This window comes from Pipistrellus hanaki (genome assembly GCF_964339955.1).
Source record: "Pipistrellus hanaki genome assembly, chromosome: X".
NCBI lineage: Eukaryota > Metazoa > Chordata > Mammalia > Chiroptera > Vespertilionidae > Pipistrellus > Pipistrellus hanaki.
The window spans coordinates 7,838,711-7,864,086 of record NC_140524.1 but is presented as its reverse complement, the minus strand read 5'-3'; the positions used below and the strand labels follow the sequence as shown (position 1 = coordinate 7,864,086).

Sequence of the window (25,376 nt, the reverse complement as noted above, 5' to 3'; positions counted from 1 at the left end):
CTATTGAGGATATGGGGAGACCCTTCCCTACTTCTATCACCTCCTGAAGCTGCCAGAAGCAGCTGGTAAGTTACCTACAGAGTCAAGGTATAGAAATATTTGGAGACCAGATGATATTATGTCTGGGCTTTTCTCCAAACAATCCAGGCAGTGTTTTGCGGAGGCTGAGGTGCAAATGAAACAAGATTGGCCGTGAAACAAGATTGATAATTGCCGGAACTTAACTGGGCGATAGGTACATGGGAATTGGTTATACTTTTCTATTTTTTGAATATATTTGACATTTTTCCTAATTAGATGTTAATAAAAGATCTGGATATAAATAGCTACCATTTACAGAGCTCCCACTCTGTAGCAACTTCTATCTTAGCTATTTACATACATTATTTTATTTCATCCTCACAACCACCCTGAAGACCAGGGTTGTTATCCCTATTTTACTAATGTGGAAATTGAGGCCCCAAGAACTTTATTAGCTACATTGGGCACTCACCACGTGCCAGTCTCTGCATTAGCTTATTTAATTCTCCCGACCACTCTATGAGGCCAGGCCAATTTAATGAGAGCCAGTTAACTGAAAGCTAGTTCACCAAATGACTATTCGCTGTATATGTCAAATATATATTACTTCATATTATTTACCAAGAATGTGTGTGTTTTTTGTTTTGTTTTTTTAAATATATTTTATTGATTATGTACAGAGAGGAAGGGAGAGAGATAGAGAGTTAGATACATCGATGAGAGAGAGTCATCGATCAGTTGCCTCTTGCACACCCCCTACTGGGGATATGCCTGCAACCAAGGTACATGCCCTTGACCGGGATCGAACCTGGGTCCCTTCAGTCCCCAAGCCGACGCTCTATCCATTGAGCTAAACCGGTTTCGGCAAGAATGTGTTTTTTTTATAATAAGATTTATTTTAGCAGTTTATACTGGTTAATATTGTTTACCATGTATAATAGGATTATTTAAGCTACTTTTGAGTGTTTTTGTTGTTTTTTTAACACGTTAAGTGCCCAGTCAGTCACCAGTGACTAACACTATACTTTTCCATCTGGAAGACAAAACAGGCTGGGCACTTAACGTGTTAACTATATATATTAACAGCTTTCTTGAGGTATAATTTAATTACCATATAGTTAACCTGTTTTAAGTCTACTGTTAAATGGTTTTCAATAAACTTAAAGAATGTGCAACCATCACTACCATCCGATTTTAGAATACGTCTATCCCCCAAAAGATCCCTTATATCACTTACGGTCAACCCTGATTTCCTCCCCTTCCCCCCAGACCCAGCAACCACTAATCCACTTTCTGTCTGTATAGATTTGCCTTTTCCAGACACATCCTATAAACGGAGTCACACAATATGTGTGTTTTTGTGTCTGGCTTCTTGCACTTAGCATGTTTTTTAGGTTCATCCATGATGTAGTATGTAATTAACTGGTTCCTTTTTATTGCTGAATAGTATTTCATTGTATAGATATATCACGTTTTGTTTATCTGCTCACTAGTCATTGGATTGATTCCACTTTGAGTAATGAATAATGGTGCTATGAGCATTTTGCATACAGATATTTGTGTGGCCATATTTGTTTGTTTCTTACTTAGGAGTAAAATTTTGGTTCATGTGGTAACTCTATTTTTAACTATTTAAGAAACCTCCAAACTTTATTCCAAAATGGACCATTTTATATTCCCACCAGCAATTACAAGTTACTCCATATACTGATTAACACTTGTTATTCTCTCCCTTTTTAATTATAGCCATTCTGATGGATATAAAGTGGTATCTCATTGTGGCTTAATTTTCATTTCCTTTAAGACTTAACAATGTTGAGCATCTTTTCATGTGATTATTGGCCATTTGTATGTCATCTTTAGAAAAAAAGATATCCTGTGCATTCAATGACAAAGGTCTATTCATATCTTTTGCTCATTTTAATTGGTTTATGTGTCTTATTATAGAGTTCTAAGAGTTATTTAAATATTCTGGATACAAATACTTTCCCAGATAAGTGATGTGCAAGTATTTCTTCCCAGTCTGTGGTTTGTCTTTTCATTTTTTTAAAAATAATGTCTTTTGAAGCGCAAACATTTTGAATTCTACCTAATCCCAGGTCACAAAGATATTTTCTGTTTTCTTCTAGAAGTTTTATATTTTACATTTAGACCTATGATCCACTTTGAGTTAACTTTTGAGTATGATGTGAAGTACGAATCCACGTTTCTTTGCATATGATAGCCAGTTAGTTCAGCACTTTTGTTGAAAAGACCATCCATTCCCAACTGAATTGCCTTGGGACCTTTATCAGAAATCAATTGATCATAAACTTAAGAGTTCAACTCTAGACTTGCAGTACAGTTCCAATGACATATGTCTGTCCTTATGTCAGTATCACACTACCTGGATTACTGTAGCTTTATAGTAAATTTTGAAATTGAGTAGTATAAGTCCTCCAACTTTGTCCTTTTTCCAAATTGTTTTGACCAGTTGAGACCTTTGTATGCTTGTATACATTTTAGTATTAGTTTATTAATTTCTTTTAAAAAATCTAGCTGTATTTTGTTAGGAATTGCATTGAATCTATAGATCAATTTGGAGAGAATTGCCACCATAACAATATTGAGTGTGACTGATTTTATGTTCTGTTTTCCTCTAGTACCAAGAGGATAAAGAGCTTATCCAAGTCTCGGCGAGCCAAGATCGCAAGGAAGGCGGACAAAGCTAGGCTAATGGCAGAACACATGATGGGTGATGGATTTGAGTTGGATTCGGATGATGAACTGCAGATTGATGAGAGATTGGGAAAGGATAAGACGACTCTGATAATAAGACCAAGTGTGTACCTGTTCTTTCTCTTTCCTGCTTCTTGGGCTATTATGAATTTTTTGTGTCCTTGATAGACTCCAGACGTTAGTCCTGACCTTGTTGACGTTCTGATTTACCAGCTCTGTAGGCCTCCGTGTAGACTTTGCTCTAGAGATTTCTTTGTAAGCTAATTCCTAACCTTTCTAAATCAGTCGTCTGTGGTCATTACTTTTAGGAATATTATAGTCTCACTTTCCCCTGGGTGTTGGGCTAAGGTGTTTGGCTTTGCGATAAGTGCATACCTTTGTTTTCTAGAATTTCCCCGAAAGCTGCCCCGTGCGAAGCCTTGCTCTGACCCCAACCGAGTTCGAGAACCAGGAGAAGTTGAGTTTGATATTGAGGTAGGAACCTGCCCTGTGCTTAGTCTTCTTCTCATTCTGGTTATAGAGACAGAAGGCCGCTATTGTCATTCTACTTGGGAGGAAGAAGATATCCTGTGTATTCAGTGACTACGGTATTTGTTAGGTGAAAGACTGTATTAAGTGCTGCTGAGCATATAAATGGAAGATGGTAATTTAGTTAAAATATTTAAAAGTCTTTAATACAGAGCAGAATAAAAGCAGTGTGAGGTAGCAGAAAGAACATCTGATTTGGAATATCTGATCATGATCTTGCACAAACTATTTAACTTCACTGAGCCTTCGTTTCACTATCTGTAAAATGGGAATTACACTACCTACCTCACAAAGATGCTGTGGGAATGAAGATGAAAGAATGAATATTCTGTTTATACTTGGTGCTCAGAAGATATTAGTTTCAGGAGTGAGACTATCATTGGGCACTTATCTGACGAACCCCGGGCAGCTAAGGCAATATCCTTTTTTCCCAACAGGAGGACTATACAACAGATGAGGACATGGTAGAAGGGGTCGAAGGCAAGCTTGGGAATGGGAGTGGAGCTGGTGGAATTCTTGATCTGCTCAAGGCCAGCAGGCAGGTGGGGGGACCTGACTATGCTGCCCTCACGTGAGTACTGGCTTTGATCCCCCCTTTCCAAGGCAAACAGCATACCCTCACCTCCCACTCTTAGGGCCGAGGCCACCAGTCAACAAACATTTATCAGGCAGTTATTTAAAGGGACAAAGAACAGGATTAGCCAGGGCATTTGGACTGAAAGAATAAAGTAGACATGAAATCTGCCCTAAGAAACGTAAGGTCAGAGAAAGAGAGAGAGAGAGAGAGAGAGAGAGAGAGAGAGAGAGAGAGAGAGAGAGAGAGAGAGAGAGAGAGACTATATAGACATCAAGGGGAATCAGTCTTGGGAAGTTGGAAGAGGGGCTGGAAGAGATAAGGAAGGAGAACTGGATCTTTTAAAAAACAAAAAAGGAAAGAATGCAGCGTGGATGGACATGGAGGAGATGCGCCCCTCTTTTTGCCATGTTGCATGCTGTCTGTGGAGAGACTCGAAGCAAGAAGGACTGGCCTTTTCGTGAAAACAGTCTGTGATACTGTCTGGAATCTTTATTGATTTCTGGTTTTTCACCTGGGATGATTCTCTTCCTCCTCTCTCCCTGACCCCTCAGCTGTGGCCCTCCTCCCCGACTATTCTGATGACTAGTTTCCCTTGCCAACTAAAGACACCCCGCCTAAACATTTCCCCTCTGTCCCTTGCAGCGAGGCCCCTGCCTCTCCTAGCACCCAGGAGGCCATCCAGGGCATGCTGTGCATGGCCAACCTGCAGTCCTCGTCGTCCTCCCCAGCTACCTCCAGCCTGCAGGCCTGGTGGACCGGGGGGCAGGACCGAAGCAGCACCAGCTCCAGCAGTGGGTTGGGTACAGTGTCGAGCAGTCCTGCCTCCCAGCGCACCCCAGGGAAGCGGCCCATCAAGCGGCCAGCATACTGGAGAACCGAGAGCGAGGAGGAGGAGGAGAACGCCAGTCTGGATGAACAGGACAGCTTGGGAGCATGCTTCAAGGATGCAGAGTATAGTAAGCTGAGCCCTTGAGTCTAGGCCAAAAGAGTTCCCCCACCCCAGACTCATTCCCAATCTCAGTCCAGGACAGTCGAGCCATATTTCTGTAATCTGTAAAATGGGGCTATCGCACAGGTTGATTTCAGAATTAGAGATGATGCTTGTACAGAACACCTGACATACTGTCGTGCTCATGGGTGGTCCTCAGAAATTGATAGCTGTTATAATTAGCTGTCATTCACTTTTGGTCCAACCTTCCCTGCTGGTGACTTTTTTCCCTCTTGCCTATTTCACTCCCATCACCTGTATTTTTTGTGTCTTCTATGTCATTCTGTTCATCCCTAGCAAAAGTATATATAATAACCTTTTAATGAGCTTTTTACATGACTCATGAGATGACTTATTTTTGTAAGCTAAGATTTATTGAGTACTTCAGTGTATAAAGCATTTTTTTGTATTGTATAGCTGACATTAATGTAGGCTTTTGTTTTAATACTATTTTTTTTAATTAGTGCTATTGACCCAAATTAGAACAAGACAGAAAATAAAAGTTACTTTTGACTAACACTCATCTGTCTCAGGTTATCTGAGGCAGGTGACCTTTGTTATCAGTTTGATTTACACCTTTCATTTTCTTTTATACCTGCACGTAGCTATAAATAAAGGTGTAGTGCTGTTTAGTGTCTGTGGTTCTAAAGCTTGCTTGGATATCTTTCAGTTATCAGTTCCTAGAGATCTTCTTCATCAATAATATTGAGATATACCTCTTGCATAGTAGTCTTATAGCATAGCTGTACCATAATTTGTTTAGCCATTTCCTGCTGTTTAGCATTCAGGTTGTTTCTAATATTTCCCTATTTCTAACAATGCTTCAATGAAAATTTGTATAAATAACCTTTAGAGCACATATGCCAGCTAACATTTCTCTAGGGTGGTTAGACATGCTGGGTTGGAGGGTATGTACAAAATAAATGTTAAGAGTGCCAAATCCCCCTCCAAAATGGCCAGTATGTGAGTAGTGTCTGAGCAAAACCTGTCTCTCCCAGCCTTACCAGTAGTGGATGTTACTAGCCTTTTTATTTTTCCCAGAGGGCAAAAAATGGTGTCTCAGTTTGTTTTATGTTTATTGGCTCTTCTTTATTACTTTTCTGTGAATTATCTATTCAGTCATTTATCCATTTTTCTATTAGGATGTTTGTTTTCTTACTGATTTGTGAGTTCTTTATTCTACATTTGTTGGAGTGTTTTTAATATATTCTTGAAGTGTTGAAAAATATTTTCTTTTTTGTCTGTTGCTTGTGTTTAATTTATTTATGGTATCTTTTAGCATATAGAAGATTTCAGTTTTTATACAGTCACCTTTACCATTTTTTTGGTATATTATGGCTTGTGTAAGATTTTTCTTCTATTTTCACCTAAAACTTATATAGAAGTTAAAATTTTAGCTTTTCTTCTGGAATCAAGTTTTGTGAATTGTGGGAGGTAAGAATGTAACTTATTTTTCCCCCCATACGGGTAGTCATTTGCCCCAACACCATTTATTGACTAGTTCATCATTATCCCCCTGATTTGAAGTTCCACTTTTGTCATAAACTGAATTCCCATGTAAATCTAAATATTTTTTCTACCCTTTATTCCAAGTTCTGTCCCTTAATAGCTATGTGACCTTCCGCAAGCTAATTAGCCTCTCTATACCTACCTCATATAGGATGTTGTGGGGTTAAAATGAATTTACATAAAGCACTTAGAACATTGTCTAGCTTGTGGTAAGTGCTGTGTAAGTATTAGATATTATTATTATTCTGTTCCATAAAATCATTTTGTTTGTTCCTGTGGCAATAACACATAGATTAGTTACTATAGGTCTTGTGTTTTGTAAGGCAAATTCCTTCTGCAGAACTTGCGTCGGACCTGAGACCACAGAAGCTCATCAAGCCCATCATCTCTGTTCTGAGCTGTGATTGGTCTTGGGGGCGTGCCAAGTTCATCCCACTTTCAGCAGACAGTTACATCCACCTCCAGCCAAGATATCCAGAGCTGCTCTTACTAGTCCCCTCAGAACAAGCAGCTCAGTCAGCCTCTGCTTTCCCATACCCTCCCTGCTCCTGCTTTGCCCAGCAGCACTAGGAAGGCAATTTAACAAGGAGATGCCAACCTACTTGTTCTTATTTTTCCAGAATTTCTAGGCCATTACTGAGCTTCCCCCCCCCCAGATGGATTTCAGAATCAGCTTGTCAAATTTTATGAAAAATTCTATTAGGATTTTTTGTTAGGATTTCGTAGTACTTGTGGATTAATTATGGAGACTGACATCTTTCATCAGAGACTTTTCTGCTACAATGGGATGTATGCAACCACTACCCCTCTCTGTTTCCTAAAAAACATCACATTCTGAAAATTTATGAACTATTACAGTTCTCTCTCATTCCCCGCCCCACCCTTTGTCCCCTCCACCTAGCCTCTGCTCAAGTAGGGACAATTTTATTCCTTTCCCATCTGTATGTAATTTTTTCTTTTTGCCTTTTTGTTCTAGCTAGCATTTCAAACACAGCGTGGTAAGAAAGTGAACAGCCTTGCCTTGTTTCCAATCGAAGAGGAAAGCATTCAGTCTTTGCACTATTATGATGTTAGCTATAGGTTCTGAGGTTCACTTCTATTCTTATTTTGCGGAGAGTATTTTTTTTTCTGAGAGTATTTTTAAGTCTTTTTTGTTGTTGAGAGTATTACAAATGTCCCCCATTCCCCCCCTTTGCCTCCCTCCACCTGGCTCCCACCCCACCCCAGGCCTTCCCCACACTATTATCTGTGTCCATGGCCTGTGCATATAAGTTATTTGGTTCATCTCTTCCTGCCCCCTTTCTTCCCTTCCCTCTGAGATCTGGCAGTCTATTTCATGCATCCATGCCTCAGGACCTATTTTGTTCATTAGATTCCACATGTAAGTAAGATCATATGGTATTTGTCTTTCTCTGACTGGCTTATTTCACTTAGCATAATAATTTCCAGGTCCATTCATGCTGTCCCAAAGAATAAGAGTGCCTTCTTTTTTTTTTTTTTAAATCCTTACCCGAGGATATATTTTCCATTGATTTTTAGATGGAGGGGAAGAGACAGAGAGAAAAACATCAGTGTGAGAGAGACACACACATGATTGGTTGCCTCTCATATGAGCCTGACCAGGGCCAGGTATTGAGCCTGAAACCGAGGTACATGCCCTTGACCAGAATCGAACCCAGAACCCTTCAGTTCACAGGCTGACGCTCTATCCACTGAGCCAAACCTGCCAGGACAATTTTTAATTTTTCGAGAAAGCTCCATATTGTTGGACCAGTCTGCATTCCCTCCAGTGGTGCACTAGGGCTCCTTTTTCTCCATATCCTCTCCAGCTCTTGTTTGTTGACTAATTGATGATAGCTATTCTGATAGCTGTGAGGTGATAACCTCATTGTTGTTTAAATTTGCATCTCTCTGGTGATTAGTGACTTTGAGCATCTTTTCGTATGTCTACTAGAGGCCCGAGGCATGAAATTCATGCAAGGGGCTTGGCCCTTTCAGCCATAGCGGCTTTGTCCAGAAGGATAAGGTCTTTCTGCTGTCTGATCTAATTAGCATATTACACTTTTATTATTATAGATTGGCCAACTCTATGTTCTAGAAAGAGGTGGGAGACTGAATTTCTCTGATGAAGTAAAATTCTAGAGAAATTTGAAGCTGGTCATTAGGAGGAAGTTTTCAACTTCTCTTTGCTTCTCTTTTAGGTTTAGCTGCAGCAGCAGAGTTTGACCTCATCTGTAGGACTTTTCTAGACCACTTCCCCCTTAAATTCTCTAGGGGTTACCTGAGGATTCCAAGGAGAGAGTGATAAAACTGGATGCTTGTGTGTATTTGTATAGCATGAGATGCTTGTATATGTGTGTTTTGATATCCAGAACATTCAGTTCCAGTAATCCTGTTCCTAATTCAGCCAAGTAGGCTTTTTGTTCCCTTTTTGTGAATAATGTGTGTACCATTCTTTTTTCATTAATTCAAAAAACACTTTCCGAGCATCTCCTCTACATTGTGTTAGGCTCCCTTTGTTTGAAACCAAACAGTACATTTCCCTGTCTTCCTGGTAAATTGGGGGTGAGAGATTTACTAATTACCTCTTAAGCACCATATAAGAAATAACTACAGTAAGGGTATGCACAGGATTCTATGAAGTGTTGAGGCACCTGAATCAGATTACGAGGAAGAGGCAGGGCTTTAGGGAGTGAATCTAGAGCTGAATTTTGCAGGGTCAGTGAAGTAACTCATGAAATTACTCACTAAGTGGAGGTTGGGTGAGTGAGTCAGAATTAGATGATGCTGGAGAAGGACATTGGCAGCAGGGGGCAAAGGCAGGAAGGCAGGAAAAGGAAGTGGCTCAGTCAGGGACTCCTGTAGTTGAATATGATTAAGTAAAAGGTTCTTTTTGGGGGGAGTGGTAGGAGCTGAGTTGTAGGTATCCTTCTGTTTTCACCCTTCTGGATGAGATCTCAGTTTACCTTGCTTTTCTCTCTCACTATAGTTTACCCTTCCCTGGAATCTGATGACGACGACCCTGCTTTGAAATCTCGACCCAAGAAAAAGAAGAATTCAGATGATGCTCCCTGGAGTCCTAAAGGTATTCTGTCCTTAAACGGTGTGGGGGTGGTTAGGGGACCAATAGGCTGGAGGTCGGTGGGATATTAATTATAGGAAGACCTGATTCAGTCACTCATTTGTTTATTTAGCAAACTGTGCCTGTTGTGTGCCAGGGATTAGGTGCTGGAGCAAAAATGATCAATGAGACACAGCTTGTGCACTCAGTTCAGCAAAGCCAGAGGTAATGGGGCACTTTGCTTCTGGTATTATATGGCTTCAAATGAAATGCAGAAGACCTTGAACGGATTTTAGCAAGCAGTCTAAGGCTTCTGAGAGAGTATTTTGCTACCATCATCATATCCCTTTGGTAATACTCATGTCAAAGGAGGGAAATTATGCTGACTACTGAGCTCTGCAAGGCGCAAGACGCCTTAGACTTTCACCTGTGCTCGCTGAGGCCATCTTTGAGAAAAGAAGAAAATGATCATTAAGTTGGACATGGAATTTAGAGGATAATAAAAGTATTGCATTCATCTTATTGGCCAGGCGGTTTTCACATTGGAGGATATGTCAGTTAGCTTTCGCTGCTTATCCAGCTACCCAAAACTTAGTGGCTTAGGACAACAGCGGTTGATCATTTCTCATTATTCTCCAGATTAAAAAAAAAAAAAAATCTTTATGTGGTTCTCTAGATTGATCTCCTGTTCTGGACCAGCTTGACTGGGGCTGGATGATCTGTAGAGGTCTGCCTCACGTGTCTGGGATCTAACTTGGGTTGGGCTGGGGCCTCTTTCTGTGTGGTCTTTCACCGACAAGTTTTTTTCTCAAAGTAGCAAGCACAAGGGTATCCAGCATCAAGAGAGGACAAGCCCCAATGTGCACACTCTTCAAGTCTCGGCTTGAGTCATGTTTTCTATTGTTCCATTGACCAAAGCAAGTTACATGGGCAAACCTTGATTCCAAAAGTAGATTCCACCTCCTGAAAGGGAGCTGCAAAATTCTCATGCATACAAGAAGATGTGAGCAAATTGAGGTCATTACTACAGCAGACCATCACAGAGGGTGCTGGCATCTCAGTACCTAGGTTTCCCCAGGAAGTAAAGAGCCTGCTCTCCTCACCCAGCCTTTTTTGAGTCTGGTGTTTGCAAGGCAGCCCTGGAAAGTATTCTCTTAATGCGTCAATCAGCAAGTATTTATTTTTTCTTTCCTTAGGCCTGTTTTCTGATTTTATTTTCTCCTATCGTTTCTGGCTTATGAGCATATTAGAAAATTTGGAAACTACAGAACATAGAGGGAAGTATAAAAAGAAACCACCCATGATTCTGCCACCCAGAAGCAACCACTGTTAATGTGTTGATATATTTCCTTCTAGTCTTTTTTCTCTTTTTATGATTGAAATCACATGATACAAACATATATCCTACTCTAAAATTATTTTGCCCTTTATTCATTTTTTAATATATTTTATTGATTTTTTACAGAGAGGAAGAGAGAGGGCAGAAAGTTAGAAATATCGATGAGGGAGAAACATCGATCAACTGCCTCTTGTACACCCCCTACTGGGGATGTGCCCGCAACCAAGGTATATGCCCTTGACCAGAATTAAACCCGGGACCTTTCAGTCTGCAGGCCGATACTCTATCCACTGAGCCAAACCAGTTTCAGCTTGCCCTTTATTCCAAATAATGTGTGTATCTGGTAGCAAATCAAATAATAGAGGAGTTTAGGATGAAATGCAGTTGTCATCTTCCTCTGTTTTTCCTACCTACAATCCCCTGCCTGTGAGGGCCTCATAGTTTTCATTTTTGTTGTGGTTACTTCCAAAACTCGGTATTATAGAGTTTATAACATAATTTTTTCATTATGGCTTTTTTTTTTTCTCACAGTTGCTTTTAAAAATATATATTTCTTTATTGATTTCAGAGACGAAGGACAAGGGAGAAAGAGATAGAAACATCAATGATAAGAATCATTGATTGGCTGCCTCCTACACGTGCCCCCCCCCCCCCCACTGGGGATTGAGCCTGTAACCTAGGCATATGCCCTGATCAGGAATCGAACCATTACCTCCTGGTTCATAGGCAGACACTCAACCACTGAACTACACTGGTTGGGCTGTCTGCTATTTTTTCCTCCAGCCTTCTATGAGTCACATTTTTTTGTTTACATTGTCTTGAGAATTATAACTACATTGACTAGAGGTTGAGTGTAAAAGTTTAAAGCCAGCCGAAACTGGTTTGGCTCAGTGGGTAGAGCGTCAGTCTGCGGACTGAAGGGTCCCGGGTTCGATTCTGGTCAAGGGCATGTACCTTGGTAGCGGGCACATCTCCGGTGCGGGGTGTGCAAGAGGCAGCTGGTCAATGTTTCTCTCTCATCAACGTTTCTAGCTCTCTATCTCACTCCCTTCCTCTCTGTAAAAAATCAATAAAATATATTTTTTTAAAAATTAAAAAAAGGTTTAAAGCCAATAAATATATCTGGCCTTTTAAATTAACATTATATCATAAGCACATCCCTATGCCATCGCTCCTAAATAATATATTGGTGGTTACAAAGCATTCTATTTCATTGATATACCTAACTTCTCCTTTGATGTGGGGCATTTTTAGTCCCAGGTTTTCACAGTTAGTGATGACATTTGGGGCGAGCATCTTTTTATGTGTTTGTATCTCTGATTATTTACTTAGGATGGATCTCCTTGAGACTCTAGATGGGCCAAAGAATAAAGGTTTATTGGTGTACAGTGAAAAGTTCCTCCGGTCCCTGTTCCATAGCCTTCCGATTTCTCATCTGGAGTCAACTACTGTTACCAGGGTCATGTTTATTCTTTCAGAGGTAGTTTATGCATATACGAGTAAACACAGATTTCCCCCCCTTTCCCCCCTCAATTGGAAGCATACTTTATGCACTGTTATGTGCCTTTCTCACTTAACAGTTCCATCTTAGAGACTGTTTACACACCCACAAGCAGTGCCTGAGAGTGCCTCTTTCCCTACACCCTTGCCAGTACAATTTGTTAATATGAGTGTTTTAAAAGCTCTTTATATGTATTGGCAAATTGCTTTTCAGAAAGGCTGTATTAGTGTACACTCTCACCAGCCATGTGTGAGGATATTGTTTACAAATCTTTACAGGCATTGAGCATATCAGTTAGGAATAGTATTTGCCTGTGAGTAACAGTAACCTATCAGGCATCCTTAGTGAGTGCTTATCCCCTCAGGGTCACAAGATGGCTGCTTTACCTCTGCAGAGGTCTCTGAGTTACAGTGTTGTGGGGTTTTGGGCAGTCTTTTTTATATATAAAATCTTGGTTGAAATTGTGTCACATGGCCAAGATTGTCTGCCAGACAGGCCAGGAAATGTCGTTTTTAGCTAGGTACATTTCCGTCCCCCAAAGTCATGTATTTTGTCGTAAAGCAAGAAAGGGCCCAGCCGGTGTTGCTCAGTGGTTGAGCATCGACCTATGAACCAGGAGGTCATGGTTTGATTTCTGGTCAGGGCATATGCCTGACTTGTGGGCTCAATCCCCAATAAGAGATATGTAGGAGGCAGCTGATCAATGATTCTCTCTCATCATTGATGTTTCTATCCCTCTCTCTCCTGCTCCCTCTCTCCCTGCTATCAATAAATATGTACCGTGTTTCCCCGAAAATAAGACATCTTCCAAAAATAAGACCTACTTACAGGTTTCCTTCTGAGTGAAATATAAGGCATCCCCTGAAAATAAGCCCCACCCCCCCAGGCTAAACATGAGAGATTTGGTCCACTGATTCTGAAAGAAATGGAGTCATAAGAAATTCACCAGGAAATTCAGGAATTGGATTGTTATGATGATGTTCCAGAAGATGATGACATGATTGTCATTGAATAAATGAGTAAATTCTTGATACTGTAGGATTCACAGTTTGTTTGGTTTGTGTTGACAACTACCATACTACCGTACCGTATACAGGTAATAAATTTCCTTTATTTTCATTTAACAATAAATGTGTACCGTATTCTTCTTCATGGAAAAATAAGACATCCCCTGAAAATAAGACCTAGCGCATCTTTGGGAGCAAAAATTAATATAAGACACTGTCTTATTTTCGGGGAAACGGGGTATTAAAAAAAGAAAGGGAAAATGATACTGAGTTGAGAACAAGCAGTCTCCACCATGATATCTTTTTGATCTTTGGTAATTCACAAGCAAACAACAGTATCTTATATACTAATGTTTATTTCCTTGATGTTCATAGTAGCATTAGAATTTTTTCTTTTGTAAATTTTATTTCTGATCTTTGCCCATTTATCCATGTTATGACTCCAGGTTTTTCAAATTTCCCTTTTTATATAGAAGGAAATAGTTATTATTTGTATACATATGTAATTTTGTTTATGGTAATTTCCCCTCATTCTACATTTAAAAAACCCATTATTTTTTAAATAAATCTTTATTGTTCAGATTATTACAATTGTTCCTCTTCCCCCCCTCCCATAGCTCCCCTCCACCCGGTTCCCACCCCACCCCATGCCCTTACGTCCCCCCCCCCAATGTCCTTATCCATAGGTGTATGATTTTTGACCAGTCGCTTCTTGCACTCCCCATACCCCTTTTTCCCTGAGAATTGTCAGTCCACTCCCTGTCTATGCCCCTGATTCTATTATATTCACCAGTTTATTCTGTTCATCGGATTTTTTATTCACTTGATTTTTAAAAATATATTTTATTGATTTATATTTTGTTAATTTAGTGATTAATTCTTCAAATAGTCTTTCTTCCCCTTTCACTCTCCTTTAGCAATCTCATATGTATGTGTTGTTAAATTGATTGCACCCCACAGATTCTTTTGTCTCTGCTGATAATCCTCATTCATTTTACTTGCTGCAGATCAGAATGGAAAAATCTCAAGCTACTAATTCTTCCTTCTACCAGCCCAAATCTGATGTTGAAACCCTTAAGTGAAATTTTCATTTCAGTTATTTTACTTTAAAACTTCAAAATGTTTTGATTCATTCTTTACATTTCTGTCTATTGGTATTCTTGCTGGAACATAATTCTCATACTTTTAATTCTTTATACATGGTCTACATTATGTCTTTGAAGATGCTTAGAATAGCTGGTATATAGTCCTTGTCTAGTAAATCCAACTTGTTTAGGAAGTCAGGTACAGTGTTTATATGTTACTTGTTCTCCTGTGTATGACTACACTTTATTCTTTGCATGTCTTATCATTTTTTGTTGAAATCTGAACTTTTCAATAATGTGGCAACCCAGGAAATCAGATATGCCCCACTCTACTTTCCAGGATTTGTGTTGTTGCTACTTGTTATTTGTTTGTTTATGGCATTAATTCAGAAAAGTCATTAAAGTATGCATTCTTTTTATTCAGTGTATACTACTGAAGTCTCTACTCATTTAGCTTAGTGGTCATTTAATGATTGGGCATTGATTTCCTTAAATGCCTGGAGTCAGTAAGTCTCCAGTGCTAGGTAAAGGGGCTCTGTGTGCCTTCAACATCCAGGCAGGCAGTTTACAACTTTCCTAAGGCTTCACTTCCTGCTTTTTAGATCCTCAGCATCAGCCAGAGGGAGTGCTTAGGGCTTTCTCACGTCTTTCCGGATCATACACTGTGAATGTTATGGCCTCCTAGATTCCCAAAAACGTGTGGGAGCTTCTTAAATCCCCAGTGGATAGCTCACTGCTCAGCTTTTCTTTTTAAGCCTTTGGGTTAGTCTTGTTTGCCACACTATTATCTATCCTCTTAAGGGCTGTGACATTAAGCACTTTCCTTTAAATACTGGTGATAAATACCCCCTGGGGAGAAGCTTCAGAGCACTGGGCTTTCAAAGAAAGCTCCAGCTCCTTTATGCTCCCAATATTCCTGGAAATGTAAGCTTTTATCTTTCGAGGCTACTTCTGAGCTGAGGAGACTTGGATGGGTCTAGGACAAGTTAAAATGCCACAAAGCTCACTGCCCTCATTAAAATTTAGCACTTTTTTTTAATGGGTGTTTGTTTAATTAAAAAAAAAAAAAAATATATATATATATATATATATATATTATTGATTTTTTTCAGAGAAGAAGGGAGAGGGATAGAGAGTTAGAAACATCGATGAGAGAGAAACATTGATCGACCAGCTGCCCTTGACTGGAATCGAACCTGGGACCCCTCAATCCGCAGACCAACGTTCTAACCACTGAGCCAAACAAGTTTCGGCTAAATTTTATTTTTCAATGACAGTTAACAGTTAGTATTATTTTGTATTAGGTTCAAGTGTACAGCATAGGGGTTAGACAACCATAAACTTTTACAAAGTGTCCCCCCTTGTATTTCAAGTACCCACCTAGTACCATACAGAGTTATTACAGTATTATTGTCTGTATTCCCTGTGTTGTATTTTACATCCCTGCAGCTATTTCATGACTAATGATTTGTAGTTCCGCATCCTTTTCACTCAGCCTCTTTCCCCCTGGCAACCGTCAGTTTGTTATCTGTATCTATGAGTCTGTTTCTGTATTTTATTTGTTTTATTATTATTTTAAAATCTATTTTTATTGATTTCAGAGAGGAAGGGAGAAGGAGAGAGAAATAGAGATATCAGTGATAAGAGAGAATTATTGACCAGCTGCCTCCTGCATGCCTCACACTGGGGATCAAGCCCGCAACCCGGGCATGTGCTTTTGACCAGAATTGAATCTGGGACCTTTCAGTCCGCAGGCCAACGCTCTATCCATTGAGCCAAGTTGGCTAGGGCTGTTTCTATATTTTAACTAGTTTTATTGATTTCAGAGAGGAAGGGAGAGGGAGAGAGAGATAGAAACATCAATGATGAGAGAATAATTGATTGACTGCCTCCTGCATGCTCCCTACTTCTCAGATGATACTGTAAATTTTCTGTTGCATTGCAGATGCATGAAGTCTGTCTCCCTATTAGTGACTATAAGATTAATACCAAGGTAAAGGGGTGATTTCCTGATCTCACCCTTGTAAAGTTTTTTTTTTTTCTTTCTTGAGACTAGCAAATAACATGTGAGGTAATACTCTGGTACTGTGTGAATGTCCAGTGCCCTCGAATCAGTTGTTTTATTAGGGCTTGCAAACCTGTGATTTCCTAATTCTGTCATTCATCCTGCATTTATCAGCTGGCATTCTTCTGTAAAGAGCTTTCCTTGTCATCGGATGCTGTTTGGTTATACTGACATACACTTCCTATGTAAAATGTGAGCTGAGGAACTATTTTTTGATTCAAGATGTTAAATTCATTATGAAAGGGTTATAGAAGAAGCTGATCTTCAGTAGCTCATAGCTTGGCTGAGTGGACAAAAGAACACACATCACCATTAGGAAATAAGACAAGATGGTGAAATTAATATATTAAGAAACGTGCACACACTGTAAGTTCAGGGGAGAGGAGCCAGAAAGGTCCTAGAGGTTTGCATAGAAGGTTTGGAAGAAGTGGACAGAAGGGAAGAAGGTACTCCAGGCAGTGTGGATAAGGAGGAAGGCACAGGGAGAGAGGATGAGCTGTGCATATTCTGAAGGTGTAATGAGGAAGCCATTTTGTCTGGAGAATCTGAGAACGTGGGTGCAGAAATAAGGTGGTTGCGGTAGGTAGGACTGGAGCAGAAGATGTACAACCTTAACTGCCAATTTAAGGAGATTAACTTTTATCCTTTAATAAGTATGTGCTCTGTGTACTTTAGGCATCTGGGAGCTATTTTCTTACACGACAGGAAACAAAATCTGGCTTTGTTAAAGCCAGAAGTACAAAGCCCAGCGTGATGATCTTTGGAGAGCTTGGAGGTAGGGGATATGGTTAGCATTCAGATAAATGTCTTCATCCTCTTTCCTCTGCAGCCCGTGTGACCCCAACTCTGCCAAAGCAGGATCGTCCTGTGCGGGAGGGGACCCGGGTGGCTTCCATTGAGACAGGTTTGGCTGCAGCAGCTGCAAAGTTGGCCCAGCAGGTAGGTGCTGACACTCAAGCAATGGCCCTGCTCTGATCCTAGTTTCACTTAGAGCCTCACAGCTCAGACCTAGGCTCCCACTGTTGTCTCACTGGGGACTGGGCATTCTTTGATCTCTACCCTTCCCATCCCAACTCAATGAGAAGCTCGTTCCGCAGATTACGCAGTTGACATGAAGGAAAATGGGGGACCAGAGAACAGCCCTTGCTTTTCTGGGTGTATAAAAGCCTCTCAGATGGGAAGGACAGTTCTGTCCTTGAGTAAGAACATTTGCCTTCAGATGAAGTCCCAAGGGGGTGACTCGATTGAGTATGCTCAAGTTCTTAGCCATTTACCAGCTCTGGGATAGAGGTTTTTCTTGTCCTCTATACCAAAATTGGATCTTAAAAAAATTTTTTTAAATACATTTTTAAAATTGATTTTAGAGAGGAAGGGAGAGGGAGAGAAACATCAATGATGAGAGAATCATTGATTGGCTGCTTCCTGCCTGCCCCCCACTGGGGATTGAGCCCCCAACTTGAGCATGAATTTCTAGCTCATAGGTGAGTGCTCAGCTACTGAGCCATGCTGGCCAGGCCCCAAAATTGGATCTTAATCTTGTCCCCTTGCTTCCCAAGAAAGCATCACCCACTAATTTTTGTTTTAAAGGGTCACTCCACTACAGTCAAGCTGACCTTTAAGCATGTTAAAGTTTACAAAGTTGTTTAATGTGTATAATGTGCTCAGCAACCATGGGAGCAGTTAGAGGGGAATCCTATGTTTATCTCCTTATCGACACCCCCCTAGTGCCTCGTGCCACTTCCTGTAGCTTAGGACATTTATTACTGAGCATCTGTTTTATGTTAGGTGCTGCGTTTGTACAGTGTCTCATGTAATCTTCCCAGTACCCCTTTTCAATAGGTTATATTTTCATCATTTTACAGGTGAAGAAAATCAGACTGTCTTTAAGTGACTAGTCCAGGATAATACAGCCAGTAGATGGAGGAGACAAGATGCAAACTCATATCCTCTAACTTCCATTTACATAAAAAGGAAATTGTTATTTAAGTTGCTATTTACGTAAAATGAAATTGTTAAGTATTTATTTATTTAAGTAATTATACCCTATTTAAATAAAGTTGAATAGAACTGTTTTTAATATGATGGGTGACGGCACGCTGGAGTTGCTTGCAAGTGTTTCGGTGGTTATTGTTGGGAGCCAGGAGACCACGCAGAACTTTTCTCTGTTATGTATATCCTCGTGCCATGTAAAATGTCATTGAAAAGAAAAGGAATTCTGCTTTAAATAAGCGGACAAGTTAATTAAAAGTGTGAAAACTACTCTTAGTACCTTCTAAGGAGCTTATTTCTATTTCGGTTATCAGGGATAACCTTAAAGAAGAGGTTTTGAAATTGGGGAGGGGTCTTGCAGACTAAGCTTTTGGAGGTGTCACAGGGAGGCATTCCAGAGGAGAGCTTGATACACATACAAGGCCATGCTGATCTGGTCTCTGGTCACCGCTTCTCCCTGAGTTCCTGCCGGCCCCTCACGCAGGCCCTTTATACCAGCCACACTGTTGCACTGCGGTACTCAGTTCTCTCAGTGGATCAGGCTATTCCTTCTGCCCACTGGGAGTCATAGCATCTTCTGAGGTGCTTTACCTAATTCCCCTTCACACCACCTACACCAATATATTTCAATATCCTCTGTGCTTTCATAGCACTCTCCCAGGGCACTTAGAACCGTAAGAGTAATTTTCTGTGGCTTACTAAACTGTAAGGGCCTCAAGGGTGGGGATACATCTAACTTAACTTGGTATCCCCACTGTGTTAAATATGTGTGTAGTCAGTGATGAGTGAGTGCATGAATGAGTAAGCAGATCTTTCTTGGACTGGAGGATTCGTGTTGAGGAATGGGGTGAGATAAATGGAAGTTAAAAAATGGATTCCGGCCCTAGCTGCTTTGGCCCGTGGATTGAAGAGTCTTGGGTTCGATTCCGGTAAAGGACACGTACCTCAGTTGCAGGCTGGATCCCCCAGGGCCATATGCAGGAGGCAAGCAATCAGTGTGTATCTCTCACATCGATGTTTTTCCCTCTCTGTGTCTCTCCCCCTCCTTTCCATTCTCTAAAAATCAGTGGAAAAAATATTCTCGGATGAGGATTAAGAAAAAGAAATAAAAGGGATCTGGACCAGCCTGCTTAAGTTTGAATCCTCTATTGCTGAGCAAATTACTTAATTATCTGTGCATCAGCTTTCTTGTAGACTTTGAGGATTAGATGAGGTAATATATGCAGACACTCTGAGAATGGCACTTGCCACAGAGTATAATTACTGTAGACATGTTATTTTTTCATTGTTGTCACTATGGGTTAGGTGAGTGTAAGTGGTCAGACTGTGGAAGACAGTGACTGTCAGGCCAGGGAATTTGAACTTGGATGTGGACCTGCTAGGCTTTTTGGGCAAAAGAATTGTCACAGTGAAAGTGGCCTTGTCATAGGACAGTGTAGTCTCCTGTGGGGGATCCGGATTAATGATATGAGAAGTAAATAGGCAATAGAGATAGGAAAAATTGGCTGCATGATCTAGGCCTGAACAGATAACTTCTGGATTCAGTAGAGAAAAATAGGGGCAGAAATACAGTTCTAGTGTGGGTGGAATAGCATTGTGGCTGAGAAAAGAGAGGTCCCCTAACCTTGGGAAAATGACCACCCCTTGGTGCCATAGTTTCTTCTACTAAAAATGGGATTAGAAGTCTCCCAATACTTTTTATGAGTATTAAATGAGTTAAATTGGAGAATAGTGCCTGGCATGTATTACTAATATTATTATTCTTATCTCTCAGAAATTCCTATGGTAGCCACATGAGTAGGCCCGTGTTGCCAGGAGAAGGCAGAGAAATGTAATCACTGAGGTGGTCTTTGTGGCTGTGTAGCATTTCAGAAGGTGAAGTCATTCACATGCTCTCAGCATCACCTTTCCAGGTTCTCAGGGCTCCAGATGCCCGCTCCACAGGTACCCACTGCGCAGTGGATAGTAGATCAATAGAGCCATAGGTGGATGAGGTCCAAGATATTGGGAGAAGTGACACAACTCTTTATTCATCCCTCCCTTCCAGATCGAGGCTTTAAGATTGGTAAACTAGAGGATCGTCAAGTCCTCTGTTCAAAGAAAAAGACCAGCAAGAGGAAGAGACACCAGTTTAAGGGAAGAAGATAGAGTAATAGTTCACTTCCTGAGTACCTATGATGTACTATGTTGTTTCTGTTATTATTTGATTTAATCTTTCCGACAAGCCCGAAAAACATGTTGTTTTGCCCATTTTACAGATGAGGCAATTGAGATTCAGAAAGGTTAGTAACTTGAACAAAGTCATCCAACTTAGGAAGCACAAATCTCGATTTGAACCCAAGTTTATCTTATTCTAACCTACCTCTACCCTTTTACTTTCAGACGTCCCATTTTGAGAAGTGTGCAGGGTGGGTGTTCACATACACCACATCTTTTTAGCTATAAGGCTTTAGGCTCAAGATACTCCCTGCACCTCAGTTTTCTCATCTGTAAATAGGGATTTTCCTTCCCAGGGCTGCCCTGTGGAGTAAATGGGATAAAGTGTCTCAGCTGCTGGCATAAATTTGGCTATTATTAGTTTCCCGATCCACCTCATAATTGGCAATGCTAGTACCAAAACCCCACGTCTCGGAGCTCATTTGCCTTTCTGTTGCCACTGTACTGATTTTGGGCAGTGATGACTTAAGGGTAGATGGTGCCGGAGAGATGGCCTCAGGTACCGGAAGGCCGGTCTGCGTGTACATATATCCAGGCTTAGATGTGGGTTGGGGGTGGGGCGCAGAACCACACTGACCACTGTCCAGTTTCCTTTCTGGGAGATTCTCTCTTTTTTCTCACTCCTGAACTCTCCCCTCCCACTTGGCTTGTGTTCCAGGAGCTGCAGAAGGCCCAGAAGAAGAAATGTATCAAGAAGAAGCCTTTGCCGAAGGAGGTAGAACAGCCTCGCCCGCAAGAGTCCAATGTCACCGTGGCGGCGCCGGCGCCAGCACCAGCACCAGCCCCAGCCCCGGCTTTGCCTGCTGCACCCCCACCTCTCACCTCCTCCTCCTCGCCCGTACCTCCTCCTGAGCCTAAACAAGAGGCCCTCTCAGGAAGCCTTGCTGACCACGAGTATACCGCTCGCCCCAATGCCTTCGGCATGGCCCAGGCGAACCGCAGCACCACGCCCATGGCCCCTGGCGTCTTCTTGACCCAGCGGCGCCCTTCAGCTGGCTCTCAGAGCAGTCAAGCAGGACAAGGTACAACTGCCATACGGTTATAGGCTTGAGGACTGTAGGGCCATCAGCTCCAAACACTGTGCGCTCTGGTAGATGGCAGGTCAGGAAGGGACACTGGCAGCTGACCTAGGGCCCTTGGCCTTGATGTCACAGGCCATGAAGTGACATCGACTGGCGTTAAGCTGGGACAGGCTCAGATGTGGGTCTACAAAGAGCTTCTGGTGGCCGGAGTGGAGGATGGGCTGAAGGGGGAAGTCTGAGAAGGAGGCACACGAATTCTGTAAGCTGCAGTGAGGAGAGGTGGGGGGAGGGGAGGCTCGGGCAGAGGGAATGGAGAGGGTGAGGGACATGGGTTAAATATGGAGGCGGTCACATGGGATGTGGGAGGTGATTTGATGTGGGGAGAGCGGAGGAGGCAAGGGTCAGGGACTCGAACCCTCCTTTCCCTCATTTTGGCCCTCCAAGCCCAGCCTCTAGAGCACATAGCGGAGGAGGTGAGGCATTGGCTGATGAAGATGGGGGCTTGGAATGAAACAAGGTTCTGGGGGTAGCATCATTAGGGACCTTGAGCTATAATCACTAACCAGGTACTTGTCTGTACTGGTGGGCAAGATAAGGGGACTGGGAATCATAGTCCTCTCCCCGAAAAATAGAGGAAGGAAAACGGGACTAAAAAACAGTGGAGAAAAGGAGCCAGAGTAAGCAGGGAGCCTGTGGCGGAAGGTCCCGGGAGGAGGAGCGGAGGCATGTGGGATGGGCCGGGAGCAGTGAGGAGCACTTCTTGCCCAGGATGGGCCTGGACTGGGTGTAAGGATGGGACATGGGGCAGAGGCTCAGGAGCGGGGGGCTGAGGACCGGCGGTACTGGAGCTGCTGCCGGAGCCCTTGCCATGGTGTGTGCTTACCTCTTGGTTGCCCCACAGGAAAGCGTCCCAAAAAAGGCCTGGCCACGGCAAAGCAGAGACTCGGCCGGATCCTGAAAATCCACAGAAATGGCAAACTGCTTCTGTGAGCTCCCTGGCATCCTGCCCCTCACCCCTCACCCTCATTGCCTTCACAGTCGACTCTCGGGGCACTCCTGGATCCTCTCTGCCCCCAACAAGGTGCTGAGGCACATCGCCCTGCCTTCTTGGAACTGACCAAAGGCAGGGACTCCCCCGCAGGCCTCTTCACTGACCCCCCCCCCCCCAACTCTCCCCCAATTCCTCCAGAGCATCCTGCCTTCCTCCTCCATACCTCTGAGTGGCAGGTAAATGGGAGAGGTTTCCAGCTGGCTAGAACTCTGCTGCTGCTCTAACCCATTTCCCTCTCACCAGCCTTGTCCCCGCCAAGAGCCAGAAGGCAGGGTGAGGAGAGGCATGAAGGAGAGCCTGGGCCTCAGTATTGCCGCGGTCCTGAGGGGAGGCCCAGCGCTTATTACGTCCCACGACTCCACCCCGTCTCCAGAAGCCTGCCCCCCCCTCCCCCCAGCCCATCCTGCCTTCCCCTTCCTCCCCGCAGCCCAGGGGGCATTTCCCACTTGAGACTTGTTCCTGGGAGAAGGGGCTGGCCTCTGCCCTTTCTTGCCAAATGGTTCATGGACATGAAGAGGGGATTGGCGCCTCCTCACTGCCCCCCCATGGGCCATTGCCAGAGGGAGTCCAGAGAGGCCATGGGCTGACTTGATGCCTCCTTGGGAAAAGGAGAGCTTCCTGTCACTTCTCAAGGCGGGGAGAGCCTTTGACCATGACGTTGAGCTTCACTTTAGAGCCTGTTGGCGGAAGCTACTTCGGAGTGGCTGCAGGTGAAGTCCCCAGGCTGAGCTCCAGGGACTGGCCTGTATTTTGATCCACGCCGCTGTGCTGAGTCCCAGCAGGTGAAAACTGTCTCCCAAAGCCTCATAGCACCTGCTGCCGAAGCAGGTGACTTCACCTCTTCACCTGTATCCCAGCACGCAGCGCGGCCCTTCCAGGGAGGACGTGGCAGGACAGCTCAGCCCTGCTTCTCCCCCACCGGACATCCTGATCAGAAGACAACGGGTCTCACACCTTCACTCCCGGCCGCCGCACTCCCAGTGCCAGGTGGACGCTCGAGCTGAGTGCGGAGGCCACAGGCCAGAGCCTGGGAGAGGGAGCACTCACGTCACAGGAGCTGGTCATCTGATCCTGCTTCCCCTTCTCTTTGTGGATGTCTATTGTCCGGACAGTGCCCACCCTCTCCCTCCCTGTCCCCCAGCTCCCTCCACCTCCACCTGGCCTGCCTTTTCTGGCAACCTGGACTAGATGGAGAATGATCCCCCCCCCCCTCCATGTTGGCACTGCCCAGGTGGAGTGCACCCGTACCCCCCCACACACCCCTCTCCAGCCTCACCCAGTTGGCCCAGTGCTTCTGGGGGGCTTAACAGCTGCCATGCAGGCCACAGGGAAAATGTGAGACCTCTGTGTCATCTCGGTGTCTCCAGTTCATTCTTTCTCCACAGCCCACATCGACTCCCCTTCCTTGGAATCAGGGGTCCCTTAGCCCCGTTTGCTTTTTCTACCTTGGGGACCCCAGGGGCCAAGCAGTCCTCCATCTAGTGACACCAAAGGCAAAAAGCCTGGCTACCTCCCCCTTTGCACGTGAGGTCCCCACTCCCCTCCTCTCTGTTTCTGCCCAGCTTTGCTTTTCCTGGGATTTCAAGGCGGCAGAGGGTGGCGAGGGGAGGGAGGGGGCAGCCTTTGTCCTCCTGTAGGCGACTGTCTGACTAGGCCCTGACTGCTGTAACCAAGACCAGGACCCCGGCCCTTCTGCTCATTAACAGCCCCTCCCCCCTGATCTTTCAAAGGCAGCTAATTGCTAGCAAATCCCCTCGTTCCAGGCCTCTTCCCCTCTGTTTCTTTGTTAGGAGTTTCTGTGGAGCTGAAACCCAACCTCCACACGACTGGGTTTCCTTTTAGTTTAGGACTGCCAGAGCTTCCTGTTTGTTGTTTTGTGTTTCCAATGAAAAGCAAGTTTACCCTCAGAGTTATGCTTTTCCAAAGAGGCTAGTGTGCTTTTTTTTTTTTTTTTTTAATGTTTCAGGTTCTAAGTGAAGTGAGTTGGGGAGGGGTTAGGAGTGGTAGGAACCAAGGGTTAGAACACGGTGAGAGTTACCTCTGGTCTCCTATCCCCAGTGCGGAGCTGGGGGCAGATAGGGGGCAGGGAGAGAGGATTTCTATTCACCTTTAATATATTTTTACAAAAAAGCAAACAATTTAAAAACAAGCCCACCGCTTCTGTACATGTTTAAATATATTTTTAGAAGTGGGTAGGATTGTGAATTTCTGATGCAGGGCCTTTTTATAAACAGGTTAGAATAGCATCATACAGACTTCTCTTGTTTTTCCCCCCTCCCCTCTGTTTTTTTCTTATGTTGTGTTACTAATGTAATTTATATTTTTTTTAGGTCCTCCCTTTCCTATAGAGATAAAAGTGATTTATCTTGGCAATGACTGGATTGGCGTTCTTTTTTGTGGTGGTGGTGGTGGTGGTGGTGGTGGTGGTGGTGGTCCCCCCAGGAATGTCGCCTTCTATAGCTACTCTCCAACTCACCCTCACATCAACTGAGCACTTTGCTGGCGCCCAACTATATACCCGAGGTGGGGAGAGGACAGGGTCCCTCGCGAGAAGACACAGTTCACATGCAAAACAGATACTCAGAAGGATAGTGAGCAGAAAAGAAAGGATGCAGCAATTCAAAGGGGCCCAACAAGTGTGTTGCGAAGGCTTTCCATGGCTTCCATGGGCTGTTGTTAGTGTTGACACCTGTATCTT

The 25,376-nt window shown here is 43.2% G+C and overlaps 1 protein-coding gene across 6 annotated transcripts in view; it reads left to right on the top strand.

Annotated features, from left to right (window-relative positions):
• Window positions 1-25,051, top strand: part of PHF8 (PHD finger protein 8) — a 76,507-nt gene extending 51,456 nt beyond the window's left edge. For 4 of the 6 annotated variants that reach the window (XM_084871034.1, XM_084871030.1, XM_084871032.1 and 1 more), the window contains 8 exons: window positions 2,664-2,842; window positions 3,128-3,213; window positions 3,705-3,838; window positions 4,487-4,800; window positions 9,331-9,426; window positions 17,229-17,338; window positions 21,264-21,627; window positions 22,529-25,051. In XM_084871034.1, coding sequence (XP_084727160.1) covers window positions 2,664-2,842; window positions 3,128-3,213; window positions 3,705-3,838; window positions 4,487-4,800; window positions 9,331-9,426; window positions 17,229-17,338; window positions 21,264-21,627; window positions 22,529-22,617 — 1,372 coding nt within the window. In that variant the 3' untranslated portion in view covers window positions 22,618-25,051. The remainder of the gene's footprint in view (window positions 1-2,663; window positions 2,843-3,127; window positions 3,214-3,704; window positions 3,839-4,486; window positions 4,801-9,330; window positions 9,427-17,228; window positions 17,339-21,263; window positions 21,628-22,528) is intronic. The other 2 variants (XM_084871035.1, XM_084871033.1) reach the window with 1 other exon arrangement.
• Window positions 25,052-25,376: the final 325 nt, after the last annotated feature.